General features: G+C 59.2%; 4 protein-coding genes across 4 annotated transcripts, besides 2 other annotated features; all 4 read right to left on the reverse strand.

The window, feature by feature from the left end:
* Positions 1-21: part of a repeat region that runs on past the window's edge.
* Positions 22-69: 48 nt separating this feature from the next.
* Positions 70-370: a repeat region.
* A 283-nt stretch (positions 371-653) lies between these two features.
* On the reverse strand, positions 654-4,682 carry LPMP_252080 (hypothetical protein; the record flags this gene model as incomplete). The annotated part of the gene is made up of 1 exon (XM_010701476.1): positions 654-4,682. One exon carries the CDS (start codon positions 4,680-4,682, stop codon positions 654-656), a length of 4,029 nt encoding a protein of 1,342 aa, XP_010699778.1.
* Positions 4,683-6,864: 2,182 nt separating this feature from the next.
* LPMP_252090 (2,4-dihydroxyhept-2-ene-1,7-dioic acid aldolase, putative) lies at positions 6,865-7,704 on the reverse strand (the record flags this gene model as incomplete). Its single annotated transcript, XM_010701477.1, has 1 exon — positions 6,865-7,704. One exon carries the CDS (start codon positions 7,702-7,704, stop codon positions 6,865-6,867), a length of 840 nt encoding a protein of 279 aa, XP_010699779.1.
* Positions 7,705-9,187: 1,483 nt separating this feature from the next.
* Positions 9,188-10,096, reverse strand: LPMP_252100 (hypothetical protein; the record flags this gene model as incomplete). The annotated part of the gene is made up of 1 exon (XM_010701478.1): positions 9,188-10,096. The coding sequence occupies one exon, from the start codon at positions 10,094-10,096 to the stop codon at positions 9,188-9,190; it is 909 nt and encodes a 302-aa protein (XP_010699780.1).
* A 1,087-nt stretch (positions 10,097-11,183) lies between these two features.
* On the reverse strand, positions 11,184-12,284 carry LPMP_252110 (hypothetical protein; the record flags this gene model as incomplete). Its single annotated transcript, XM_010701479.1, has 1 exon — positions 11,184-12,284. The coding sequence occupies one exon, from the start codon at positions 12,282-12,284 to the stop codon at positions 11,184-11,186; it is 1,101 nt and encodes a 366-aa protein (XP_010699781.1).
* Positions 12,285-13,500: the final 1,216 nt, after the last annotated feature.

A 13,500-nucleotide genomic window follows, 5' to 3' on the forward strand; every position in this document is an offset into this window, starting at 1 on the left:
CAGGGGAGCCGAGTGGTGTTGGGTTCGCCTGTTGTGTGGCAAAGGCTGGTCATATTTTTCCCACATCGAAGCGTGTCTCTCTAGCACGAACAAGTCAACAGCTGCACGCACATACGTACATCCATCCAGTCGCCGTTCATCTATGCCTCTGGCGCGCCACGGCCATTGTCGAGGAGCCGGGCTCACCAGTACCGTTTGGCGTCGTTCTGCTCAGGATTACGCTCGACGTCCCAGCAGCGCAGCTCGCGTAGAAAAGCACTAGCTGGTGGCGCTGACTCGGCAGATAGTCAACACGGCGCGTGGTCCGCTGCACCAGCTTCCATGACGGTCATAAGTTTCTTCGTCACGGCGCCAGTGCAGACCTCTCCACAGAGTCGCACCCGAGGAGGGGGGAGGCAGGCGGCGGTCGATTCTCGGCTTCCTCCCAGAGCGTGGGTTCTAACCCCTGATACCGCGTACTGAGGTGGGCGGCATCATCAGTGGTTCATGAATGGTGCAAGAGGCCGGAAAGAGCGAGATGGAGTTGCGCTGTCTATAGGCCGTAAGAGGAACACACACACAGAGGGGAAGTGGGGGGGGGGAGGGTAGGCAGACTGCACACACAGCGAGATGCAACCCCATCCTTTCCCCTCTCTTCCCTTTACCGCACACGCCTATGCCTCGACGCGCACGACTGGGTGCGCACGGACCACGAGCTGCAGGTGGTACGACTCCACCGTCTTGTCCTCGGAGTTGTTGATGAAGATCCACACCGGCCACCGCCCCTCCAGCTGACCGGGCGGCAACGTAAGGAGGTCAAATTGAAGGCTGACGAACTGCGTGTCACTGGGCGCCAGCGTGAACTTCGATGGGCTCACGAGCAGATTAAACCGGTAGTTGTGGTTCACCTGGAACGCCTCCTCCTTTTCTCCGCGATTAACAAAGGTGAGGCGGCGCAGCACCGGTCCCTGCACTTCTGCGAGGGAGAGCTCCATCACCTGGGTGTACGTCGGCGTGGGGTGCACGGTGGACACCGTCAGCAGCGTCTTCTTAAGCACGTCGTTCTGCAGGGTGTGGAGAAGCATGCGCTGCGTGCCAACGTCGCGGGGGTGCAGGCGCAGCACGTACGACGCCCCGCGCCTCTCCACAGTGACGGCGGTGTCGCTGCAGTACAGGTCGCTCGTCCCCTCAGCAGGCAAGCCAAGTGCTGTTGTCTGACCCCAGTAGATATCCCGCGTCATGAAGCTGTCGCAGGCGAAGACGCATATCTCCCACGTTTCGTACAAGCGACTCATGGCGGCGTCATAGAAGAGCGCCACGTACTCGATACGCTGGCGGCCCGTCTCCTCCGGTATCTTCGTCGTCATGGTGGCCTCCTCCCATGCAGTGACGTAGGTCTGCGTGATGGGGTCCAGCACCACGTTTGTGCTTACAGACGTCTTCTCTCCCGAGACAGCGACAAAGGCGCAGAGCTCACGCATGCGCTGCAGCAGAGCGGTCTTGTCGGATATGACGGGAAAACTCGCCGGTGAGAAAGTGCGGGCGAGAATACTCTTGACAACTTCCGTGCCAGGTGCACCGAAGATCTCGTAGCGCCGGTCCACCACTGGCGGCTCTACTGTGGCGTGTATTCGGATGCAACAGGCCAGCTCCCGCTTCTCCGAGTACACGCGCGCCGTGATGTTCTGCTGTTTCAGCTGCTGGTCGTTTGCGCCACTCCCAGGTTTAGACCAGACGCTCCGGGGTATGGACAGGCGTATGGCCAGCGGCAGCTCCGTCCTCTCGCGCGGCCCCAGCACAAAGTTGGACGCCCCTATGACGGTGCAGACATCGGTGTCCCTCTGGTCCACTTCCACGAAGAACTCCATGGCGCAGGAGAAGGGGTTTGCGAAGGGTGTTCGCACCACCTCAGGGCGCCATGAGATGACGAGCACGTCGTGCTCGACAGTGAGGCGGTTCAGCAACGCCTCCGCAATGCGCTGCGACTTGACGGCGGCGCGCTCCCGCTCAAGGTGGCGCAGGCGATACTCTAACTCGGCGGCCGCCTGTGCGGCCTGCACGTGTGTGTCGGGCACACCCAGCAGCTGCGGCGCCGCCCCTACGCTTTGCTGCTGCTCCCGTTGCTGTGCCTTGAAGTACTGTGCGCGTTGCCAGTGAAGAGTGCCTGCTCCATCCGTGGCGCTTTTTGCTTGTTTCCCTGGTGAAGCGTCAGTAGTGGGCGAGGCCGATGCGCCGCCGTTCGTCACCGCGGTGCCGTTGATAGCGGAGGACCCTGTGATCAATCCTGTCGGGCTCAATCGGTCGGCATGCCGCAGCTTCTTCGCGATTATGACGCGACTCTGCACATTCTCCGGCAGACGCACGGTAGCGAGCGCAGCAGCACAGCTCCTTTCATCACCAGAGGCGACCGAGATGCCCACGCAGAAGACGGTGAGGTGCAGCTGCCCCGCATGCCGCATCACTGGAAACACTTTCGGCGGCACCACCTGCTCCGTCATGCTCAGGTCCCGCTGCAGCACCACGTCCATGGAGGTCATGGCGCACATGGCCGAGATCGGCCGGCGGAAAGCGGCCAGTGGCAAACTTGCTGTGGCGACGTAGAACATACTGAGCGCGTCGTACAAGTGCACGTAGACAGTAGCGTTGCTCGCTGATTTGTACTTGCGCATGGCACCGCTCTGCAGCGCTTCTGTCGGCTCACACCACACAAAGCCAGCCTCGTGGCGATCGTCGTATACTTTGAAGCTCTCGTTTGTTGGCGTCTTCTCCACAGAGACGGCGTGCAAGGGACCCACCTGTTGATGCGGCAAAGGACCAAACGAGAAGAGAAGACATACGTCTGCTGGCATGTGCAAGGCGTTGTCCACGGTAATGCCCTCCACCCGGAAGCCGTAAAGAGACGACGTGAGTTCGCCAAGGGCTGGCGCCGTATCGTCCAGCAGCGTCCCATGTAGAGGATGCAGAATAGGTTGCACGCCTTCTTGCATAAGCTTGAGTGCCCTCCACGAGACGGCGAGGGGCCGCGGCGCGAGATCGATCACGTCGATGCGGCCGTCCGCCAGGCCCCTGTTGAGGCGTTCCTGTAGTGCAGGACTGAGGGCTGACAATCCGCTGCTTCCACCCTCGCCGCGAGTCTGTCGGAGAATCATGTCTTGTGACTCGCGCACCTTGTGTAACTCCTCCATGATGCTGCAGAGCAATTTGAAGACGCCTACACTGTCTCCGCTGTCGGGTGCCGACAATCCAGGAGCGGCCGCTGCACCACTTTCGGTGGGTGTTGGCAAACCTTCGTAGCTCGTTGGCCCCACCGCAACGCCACCGCCAGGAACGTCGGCGGTAGAAAGAACTTGCGTCGGCCTCGGTGTGGCGAAGACGGAGGAGGCGGAGGACGTCAACGATGAGTAGCTTACCTCGTCCTTCGTAATTTCCTCCGGCTGCTGCTGTGCTGCTACCGCCGAGGTGGCGGCGACGGCGCCTGCGGGCGGTGCCCCGGCTGAAATGCCGGTATCATGGTACTCGACGGTGAGGGTTACCGCGATGGGCACCCGCCCGTACGAGCTCGTGGAGTCCACCATCAGCAGCCGAGCGTCCTCGCAGGAGAATGGGCCCTTCAAGGCTGGAAGGTTCTCTACTCGGATGTCGCGGTCCCGCATCGGCATCATGCAAAGCGGCAGCACGCAGAAGCCAAACACAGCAAAGATGCGTGAGCCCGGCGCGCGGCGACGTATGGCCAGAACCAGCGACGTGGCGGAGTGCACGGGTAGCCGGTCAATCTCGAGGGGCAGGTCAGAGCGCAGAAGGACCGTGTTGGCGTCCGGCGCTGCAGACAGACGTCGAGTGGATGCGGAGGAGGTGATCGATGAAGAGTTACGCTGACCGCCGTCGTTCGAGGTCTTTAACACCAGTGATACTTCGCTCCCCTTCCCGAGCTGCTGAAAGCCATTATGGGCCACCGCTGCGACGGACCACTCCGCGTCCGGGTCTGCTAGGTTCAACGCTGACTCCTTTGTTGAACCCGACAGCTCAATGCTCCTCACGCACAGTCGGAAAAGTGAGGTACCAGGGGTCGGCGTAGCACGTGTGAAGTCCTCGGAGACGAAGATGCCAGGCGGCACGAGCTCCCCCATCAGCTGCGTAAGTGCTGTGTCCTGGTCCATGGCCACATCGCATATCAGCGCGACGTCGCTCGGGGTCGTCGGCAGACTTACCGCAGGCCACGAGTTCATCTCTACGAGCAGGAGGTGCGCACTTCCAGGCCGCAGCTTGACCGAGATGGTGCCGCTTTTTACCTCCTCCACTGGGCAAAAGCCCCATCTGGTAACCCGGTACTCTTCTAGCGGCGCCGACGGTCGAATGTCCTGCACCACAGTCTCCACCACAAGGAGCTGAGTGGGTGCGACTTGCACAGCCAGTGACCGCGTCATATCACGCGCCTCCAGCTGGTACGTCGCGCCAACAAACATTTTGCGTTCGGGGTCGAAGATGGCGAGATTGACAGCCTCTACATCGCTTGGCATAACAGGCTGCTTAGTCAGCTCAAGAAATCTGAGACGCAGCGTGTGTACAGCTCCGCCATGGGATTGAACCTGCTTGCGGGCCGCCGCGCATTCCCACGTATCGTGCCTGAAGGCGTTGGAGAGCAGCAGGCGCGCCGTCTGCTCCGCTGAGCGAGAGCGCCACGCTGCGCTGCCGGAATGCGGCATCTCTGCAAGCAAGTTTGTGTGGTGCCCCCCAGTGTGCCGAGTTGCTTCGCGCCTACCGCCTCTTTGTTTGTTTATGCACCTCAACCGAGTGGAGAAACACAAGAGCAGCTGTAGCCGCTGCTGCTGCCGCCTCTCCTCCTTCCGTATCGGTATCGCGGTGGAGAGGGGACTGGGAGTGTTGCCAGTCCACGGCTTCGTGGTCGTGGCGGTGTGTCACTTTCCTTCGTTGGCGGTCTCTATGAAAGGATGGAAAAGAAGAACGCAGCACACAGCGGAGTGGCGTACGTCAGGCTGCAAAGTAATCGCTATCTGATGACGTCAACGTAAAGGTTGTTGCCTGCTGTTTTTGAGTGCCTCCCTTCCTGTCTTGACGGAGTACGCTGTGTATGTGAAGAAGTGAGCCTGTGTCGGGGGGGGGGGGAGGCAGGGGAGTTGCGGGAGGGTTCGTCTCTATTCCTCTCGCAGAGCACAGTGTGCACTCTTGCGTGAGTGCCTCTTTGTGTGACCGTACTCTCTTTCTCTCTCTCTCTGTGAATGAGCCTGCGCTTGTGCACGGCGACCAACACAGACCGACACCACCGGCACACCTGTTGGAGTACTTCGGGTTTATCCCTGGAGAGAGAGAGAAGCAACATTCACGCAAAACAAGCAGGAGGGAAGATTGGCGGGAGTATGAACGAGAGAGCAGGTAGGCAGACAGGGATCGGTGATGACAGTAAATATGAAATGGCAGGTGAGTCTCGTTCCCACAAAGGGCGCACGTCGACGATACGGCTCATGCTGGGGCCTCGACTCCATGCATGTGTCGCACAGACCACGAAAAGGATGAGGGACGACGGAGGGCAGCAAGGTGAAGGGAGAGCATGGGTACACGCAGCCTTGCAGTGCTCATACAAGCACAGACCTCCTCCAACACCCACAACAGCGCACTCCTCCTTCCCCCCTTCTTGCCTGTTGACGACTGGCACACGCAGAACTTAGCACACCGACACACCGCAGCGCATGCACCACCCCACAACTCATTCCGTCTGTGTTGCTGAGACACCTGCGGTGGGCGTGCCGTCAACTCGCTGCACAACACTGCGGCGACGACTCATCGCCTCTGCATGCCAAGGACGGACCTCGAACGGCCCCAACGTCGACAAGTTGAGTGTTGCCTGTACCAGTCACACACACACACACACACACGTCTGCACTGCACATACCATGCATGTCTGTACCACTTCTTAGAGTTATAAGTGGGCAGCATACGGGTGGCAGATTCGTGCAAGGCCAGCCACACGCACACTTCACCGGCCACGTCTTCGTCCTTTCCACGGGATTAATGCCACACATGGCCATAAAAAGGCGCGGATGGATGATGGCCGTGGGTGGTGGCAGCTCGATGAACAGAGCGAGGTAGACGAGCTGCTTTATGTTAAGATGGTGGCTCCTGTCTATCACTTGCACACTCATGTGGGAGAGGGGAGGGGGGTACGACGGGGTCTTAATAATTTGTCGAATGCGCCTGCACGCTTGATCGAATGGCTGGCGAGCGAGGGGTGACCAGGCGGTGAGCGTACAGGCGGCCCCTGCGGGTGCGCGTGATTAGGTACTAGTTTACGTTAGCGCGTTAGTAGGCCTAAATACACGTACTCGAGGCGGGAGGAGGGAGTAGCGAGGTAGACAGCGAGGCCAGAGGAAAGGAACAAAAAGAAGAATAACCCCACGCAGGCAGCGGGGACGAGGCGTGTGTGTGTGTGGAGGAGGGGGTGGGGTGGGCGTATGGTGCACGCACACTTACGCGTGCTGCACGCTCTCTCTTCTCACCCTCGCCTCCATTTGTTGCACACGCAAACCACAGGATATGAACACCCTCTCTCGGTGAACCCTCTTTTCCACCGTGGGCGGCTGCTGCGCCATTATCGGGTCTCCACACGAGGGCCGACTTGCCATCCACTCGTCCCTTCTTGGAGCGCCTGCGCGTCGTGCACCGAGTGACGGTACGTGGGCGCGTGTATGACAGCACCGCCGACGACGAGCGAAAGTGCATGAAGAGAGAAAGTATAAGAATACGTTAAGAAACACAAGGCTGTGGAGCGAGAGGAGAGGCTGAGGGGGAGGGATGTGTGCGTGAAACAGCACCCGCGCCTTTCCTCATCCCCCACTATCGTTTCAGTCGGCAACCGCTGATGCCCCCCACTTACACGAGGGCGCTGGGCTGGTTTGTCCACGGCTTGCCCTTCTCCTCTGAGATGTCCTTCAGGGCCTTCACCCATGTGCCGGCCTGTACCATGGCATGGTGCAGTTCGCTGCCGATGCTGATGAAGGTGAACCCCTTCTCAAGGAACTCACCGACGCGGTCGGTGCCAAACAGAAACAGCCCGAGGATGACGTTGTGCTTCTTGGCTGTTGAGATCAGCGTGTCCGTGGCAGCCTGCAGCTCCGGCGAGAAGTACATCTGCGGGAACACGTAGCGGCCGTCGTACAGACCCATGGACATGCAAAGGTCGTTCTGGCCAAGGAAGGCGATGTCGATGCCCTTCACAGCCATGATTTCCTCCAGGTTCTCGATGCACGCCGCCGTCTCCACTTGAAAGGCAATCACCACGTTCTTATTGGACTCCGGTACATAGCCCAGTAGGCCCTTCGCGTTCATGCACTGCTGTGGCTGGTACACGGAACGCGTGCCAGTCGTCGGGTAGTAGCAGCACGACACGGCGTCCTGCAGCTCTTGCGCGTTGTTCACGTACGGGATCAGTACGCCATCGGCGCCGCTGTCGAGAGCGCACTGGATGCCAGCGCGGTCCTGCGTGCTCGCCACGCGCACCATGGCCTTGGAGTGGCCCGTGTGGATGGCAGCGATCATATGCGCCGCTGTCAGCGAGTCCACCGGCGAGTGCTGAGCATCAATCAGCAGCCAGTCGTAGCCAGAGTGGCTGAACTGGCCGGCCAGCAGCGGGCTGGCTGAGTTCAAAAAGATACCAAACTTCGGCTTACCGGCACGCAGCTCGGCCTTAAACTCAGCACCACCGGACGACATAGTTCGCGAGAGTGGGAAGGTTGAATGACTGTATAGGAATGGTGGTTCGAGAGCGCGGGGAGAGCGATAGACGAGGGCGGCAGAGAGCTATGGGAGGGCGAGTGCTATTGTGCGACGAGAGAGGAAAGGGGGGGAGGGAGTACAGGGAGAAGAGTGTGTATGTGCGTAGGCGGCATTGACGTTTTTCAAGAAGGTGCATACGACCAGCTTGCCGTGCTTCACGAGCAGATGCACAATACGCAGTAGCACACCAGTGTATTCGCACTTGTGGTGCGCCAAGGCGAACGAGCTGCGCCGTCCGAGTGATCCGGGGAAGGGAAGGAGGTGTAGTCTGCCTCTCATGTGCTTCCGTATGGGCGAGTTCAGGCTTACGCGTTGCTGCTATGCCGCTCGCTATGTGTGAGGGGCACGTTAGCGTACATAGCGCACACCAAGGCGCAGTCAGTTAGATTAGCCCGAGCCAACACCGCTGTAAGTGTGTCGTAGGGAACCAAGGGAAACAGACGGCAGCGGCCACTCATGTTCTCACCATCGCCACGGCAGCAGTTGCTGCGGCGGATGCAGAGTCACATTACCCGGAGAAGGGGTCACGCCTATCTACATTAACCCACGCAGGCCCATACACGTACGCGCACCCACGTGGAAGTACGACACTCTTAGATGAGAAGGAGCGAAGGAGAGAACAACGAAATACATGTCAGAGCAGGCGTACAGAGCCACACATAGAAGCACACCTACAGGCACATGCATGCGCATCCACCTCGCCCCACTTACACACAAATGAAATACCATAAAGCAGAAACGAGAGGAGGAGGAGGAGAGGGAGAGAGAGAGAGACGAGGGTCGTATGCCAGCGTGACGGGCATGATGTAGGATGGTGGTGGCGGGGGGGGAGGGCGGAAGGCGAATACATGTGTGTGTCTCTGCGTATCCCAGTGCGTGCGCTCTTTTCATCTTGCAGGCGTCTCTATCCCGAAAAAAAAAAGAGACGAAAATAAGTTTCAGTGCACAACAAACGCTACCCAAAGGGGACCGAGGGCATGAAGGGAGGTGCACGAGAATAGGGCGCAACCCCCTCCTCCCCCCTCAACGCACACACGCATATGCAGGAGACACCGAGATCGAAGGGGAGCGCCCCAAAGCAGCAGCAACGCCCATCTCCATGGGTGGACGCATGCAAGGCAGCACACCGAGGGTGTGTGGCAGGGGGAGGGAGGGGGGAGCGAAGCCAGAAAAAAAAAAAACAGTGAAGAAATGGCTAAGCAGAGCAGTAGAGATGCACCACCTCCACGGAAAGGGTCGGCCGCCTGGCCCATGATGTCCCCGACGCGGGTCATGGCACCCGTGAGCGTTCAAGGGTAAGAGGACAGTAGAGAGACGTGTAGCAAGGTGATTACAACAGACACTGCCACCCCCCCCTCTACCAGCACAGAGGTGTGTGTGTGTGTGTGTGCAGCACCCGCCGCCACAGCAGCTACGTTCGCTACAGGGCCTCGACCGCCTTTTGCAAAACGTTCCTGATTTCCTCGTCTGGGGTGCCGTTAGCCACCATCTCCAGCGCTTTGGCCATGACGCGCTGCGCTGCACGGCGCTGGCCGAGAGCCGCAACATCCGGGATGACGAGCTCGAAGCGGAGGGGGGTCGAAATGTAGTCCAGCGTCTGTGAGCGACCCTCGAGAATTACGTTGTAGCCGTCGGCACTGAGTTGCTTGACGGCGCCGGTGCCGAAGCGGATGACTTCGCCCTGGGTCTGCTGGGCTACCGTCGGTACCTTGGAGTTGATAAGTGGGGTCTTGAGCAACGTGTTCTGCACATCCTCCACGCGTGTCGTGCCGTCGAGCATCGTGCGGAAAATCCCATCATCGCACTTTAGAAACGTGATGCGCTTCTCGACTAAGGAGAGGAGTTCATCAGTCAAGTTCTCCCTCGTGATCTCCTTTCCCTGGGCGGACAGCACCTCGTTGCACAGATACGTGTAGCTGCGGAAAATGTTGCCGTTGCTCCACGTGATGCACTTAGGCAGCGCATCCTTGAGCTTGCTCACGGTGGTGCCTTTGCCGGTGCCACTCAGCCCCTGCAGAACAATGACGTTGCCGTTCTTGGATGGGAGCGCTGCCATGATCTTGTCTGTCACCTCCTGCGCACTGAGTCCGACCACGTTCAGTTTTGTCACTGGCGACACATCCGGCTTCCCGCTCAAGATGCCCTTGCGAATGGCGATGCGGATGCCGTCGCTCAGTTTCTCGGCATCCTCGTTGTCGCGCTTGAGGATGTCCTCGCCCTCGCTCTTGGAGAGGCTCTGGAAGTCAGCGTTGTCTTTCAGGAGGGCGAGCACGCAGGAGCTACACACGTCATCCTGCTCGCGAAGGATCTGGAGAGTAGCCTTCTGCATAGGGGGTGAAAGGAGGTGAGAGGGAGGAGGAGTGGTGGAAGCGGGAGGGAGGGGGGAGTCGGCGGGTAGGCTTTTACGTCAACGAGGCAGTAGTGGGTGATATGTTCGCCTGTGTTCTCTTTCGGCGCGTATGCGTTTCTTCTGTGCACCCAGTGAAGGATGAGGAGATGTCAATGCGTGGGGGTGATGGGTGGTGGTGGGGATTTGACGCAGGAGAAGACGAGTGAAAAGATGAAGGAGAGGGTGTACACACGGTAGGGCTGAGGTCCTCTCTCCTTCAGGCATGCAGAGGTGCCGGTGGGATGGTGAGTCTCACGACCTCTCTCATCCCGCTCTACCCCAGAGAGTCGAGGTGGCGCAGTGGGCACATTACAGCGTTATCAGAACCGCCACGCAAGACTCGCCAACTGAATGACGAGGAAAAGAGGGCGTGTTGCCACAGAGAGCATGTCGGCGTCCAGCAGACACGCAACAGAGTATCATGGGCATCTTCCGCCCCAATGAACGTATGAGAGGCGCGTAGGCGTGGCTGAGTCAGCGGGGCAGGGGAATAGGATAGATCAAGTCGGGAGGTGGCCTACGGAGAGGGTCAAGTGGGCAGGAGACAGGGGAAGAAGGGGTAGAGGCATGGACGGTGTTACGTGGTGGCAATGCAACATGCCGAGCGAGAGTAAAAACAAAAGAAATCATACAAGCGTGAAGCGAACGTGCATAGCGCAGCCTTGACCAACGCGAGCAGGAGATGGGGAGGGCGGGGGTGGGTAGAAGTGGGGAAAGCACATAGCGGTAGAGGGAGAGGGGGGGGGAGTTCGAGTTGTCTGAGAATTTCGGGGAGGAGCAAGCGCCATGGATGATCACATGCAGAGTGCATGCCACCCGAGCACAGACCAAATGAACCCCCTCTCCCTCCTCCCACACACGCACACAGGCGCAAAACATGCACACCCATGCGCCTGCCTAGACGACGCGGCAATACGCACCCACGGCAGGGGGCACTCACATCCTTCTCCGTCTCTCTCTCGTCTAGAGAGCGCACGCTGTCACGACCTGTGGCCCGTTTGTCTGGAATGTGACTGAGTGGGTGAGGTCACTGCTTCTCTCTGTTGTTCTCGTGGTGCTGCTGAAGTTGCAGGAGTGCGTTGTAGTTGTCTAGCACATCGTACACGGTGTCCGCCTCCGCCAGCGCCTCCAGCACGGGGATCAAGCGTAGCAGCTCCTCGTCGTGTGAATCGTCGAACCACGACGTGATGGGGATGGCGTTACGCTGCTGGAAGAGGTAGGCGATGGGGCTGTTGTCGATGATCGCCACCTGCTCTAGATTTCGGCCTAACAGCGAGAGGTCTTTCACGTAGGTTGTGCCGACCACGCTGCAATGCTCACGGAAGAGTCGAAGGCCGCCAAGAATGCGCTGCTTATCGATCGAGTCCATGAGCGGATCGCAATACGTGCTGAGAGAGGCCGTGAAGATGACAACCTCGAACAGCGGTGCTACCGCCTCGAGGAAGCGATGGAGATGTGGCCGAAAGGCGACGTAGACGTTCACATGAGTGTCATGATCAAGGGTGATAGGGAGGTGCACGTCGTACCGTCCTGTGCTTTGGTAGGAGCTGTGCACCAGCGTCTCGTCAACGTCAAGGATGAGACACTTCTTGTTCCGGACGGCGGGAAGCGGGTCTGGTAGCAACGACGGGTGCACTGAGGCGTCAATAGGTGAGGTATTCTTGGGCTGGTTGCGAATGTAGCGGGCCCGCTCCACCAACTCCGTGGCGTGCACACGCTGGCGGGAGCCGGTAGTGCCGCTTGTACTACCACCGGCGACCCGGGGGCCAGCGTGTGCATTGCCGCTTCCATCCATGCCACTGCTATCACCATAGCCACCACCGTGCCCAATATTCCGCTGCTGCTGGGAGCTGGGCGGCACGTGCTGTGACACCTGCGTAATCAGTGTGCTTACCGGCATCACGGTAGAGGTGGGGGTGGTCGTCGTCGAGGAGGGTGGGGTGGCGCCTCCTCCTGCGCCGCCGCGGCGGTAGTGATTCGCCGACATTACATGGACGCCGTTGCTGGAGGTGACAGTGAGCCGGCTGGACGACAAGGGTTGTCGCTGCTGCTGCTGAGACTCCAGTTTGTCAGAGATGCCCTGGAAGAAGGGCGTTGGGGTCGCGTTTGTCTCCCGCTCGCCGTCCATGCTTTTCTCTAGAGGGCGTGCAGGGACTGTGACAGCCGCCACCGTACAGGGGAGAGTCACCAACAGGGCGCCGACAGCCGAATTAGGCGCTCACCCGTCCGGTATACGGAGAAAGGCACCGAGAGAGAGGGGGAGGGGCTCACACGCGCACCGACACAGTCAGTGTTGGCGTGTGTGCGTGTGTGTGTGTGTGCGCAGAAAGTAGGCAAATGGGCACAAGTAAACACGAAAACAAATAGCAAAGATGCCTGAAGCAGATGAAGCGAGGGAGATAGAAGACCGCGAGGCAACACTGAATCCTGGGACGGTGGGCGAGTATGGTGATGACAGCAACAATAACTATACACCCACGCACGCACACCCCTCTGTTCCCCAAAGAAATGGCAATAGTGGACACGAACACACACGGATAGAAGGCCCCTCTACCATGCCCGAATAAGAACGGCAAAGAACCCACCCACCCACGCACGCGCACACACGCACACCGATGCAGGCACACTAGTAGAGAGAGAGAGAGCTACACCTGGTCCGTCACGGGACACAGACCCAGCAGCCAAAAGGCGTGGAAGAGCGGGGAGTGGGGTGGAATGAGGGGCGTGAGCCGTGTGTATAAACAAGCGCGTTGTATAGCGACTTATGGTGAGGGGGAAAGCCAAGGGAGAAAGAAAGCGAGAGCAAGACAGTACTGACAGGTGAAGAATGAAAAGAGAGCGAGAAGAGAAGCAACTCGGGGAGGTGGTCGCTTGTATGAAAGTGTTGACGGTGTTCAATGAAGCGAAAAGCACGCACACACGCACACCCAGAAAAGGGGCCGATACACACGGGTCGTACGGGATATACGCACGTATACAGACTTGTGTGTGCCCGTGCAGGCGCGCACAAGTGTTGCCAAACAAACAAGAAAGCAAAAAGAAACGATGCTCGAGTATACGCTGTGGTGTGTGCAGGGGTGTATGGGGTGGGGGATGGGCGGAGGTGCGTTTTCGTGTGTGCGTGTGTGTGTGCTGCGTATCCGCCGACTGTACACGTGTGGGTAACTGCTGGAAGCGCGACGAGATGAGGAGGAATGGGGTAGACAACAAACACGAGCGGGAGAAGAGAGAGGGAGGAAGGGAGGGAAAGGGAGGGCTGAGAGGAGACAAGAGAGGCAAACAAAAAAAGGGCACACCAAAGAGACGCACACGCACGTGCGCGGGTGCGGAGGAGAGACACGGGC

This window comes from Leishmania panamensis, assembly GCF_000755165.1.
Source record: "Leishmania panamensis strain MHOM/PA/94/PSC-1 chromosome 25 sequence".
Classification (NCBI taxonomy): domain Eukaryota; phylum Euglenozoa; class Kinetoplastea; order Trypanosomatida; family Trypanosomatidae; genus Leishmania; species Leishmania panamensis.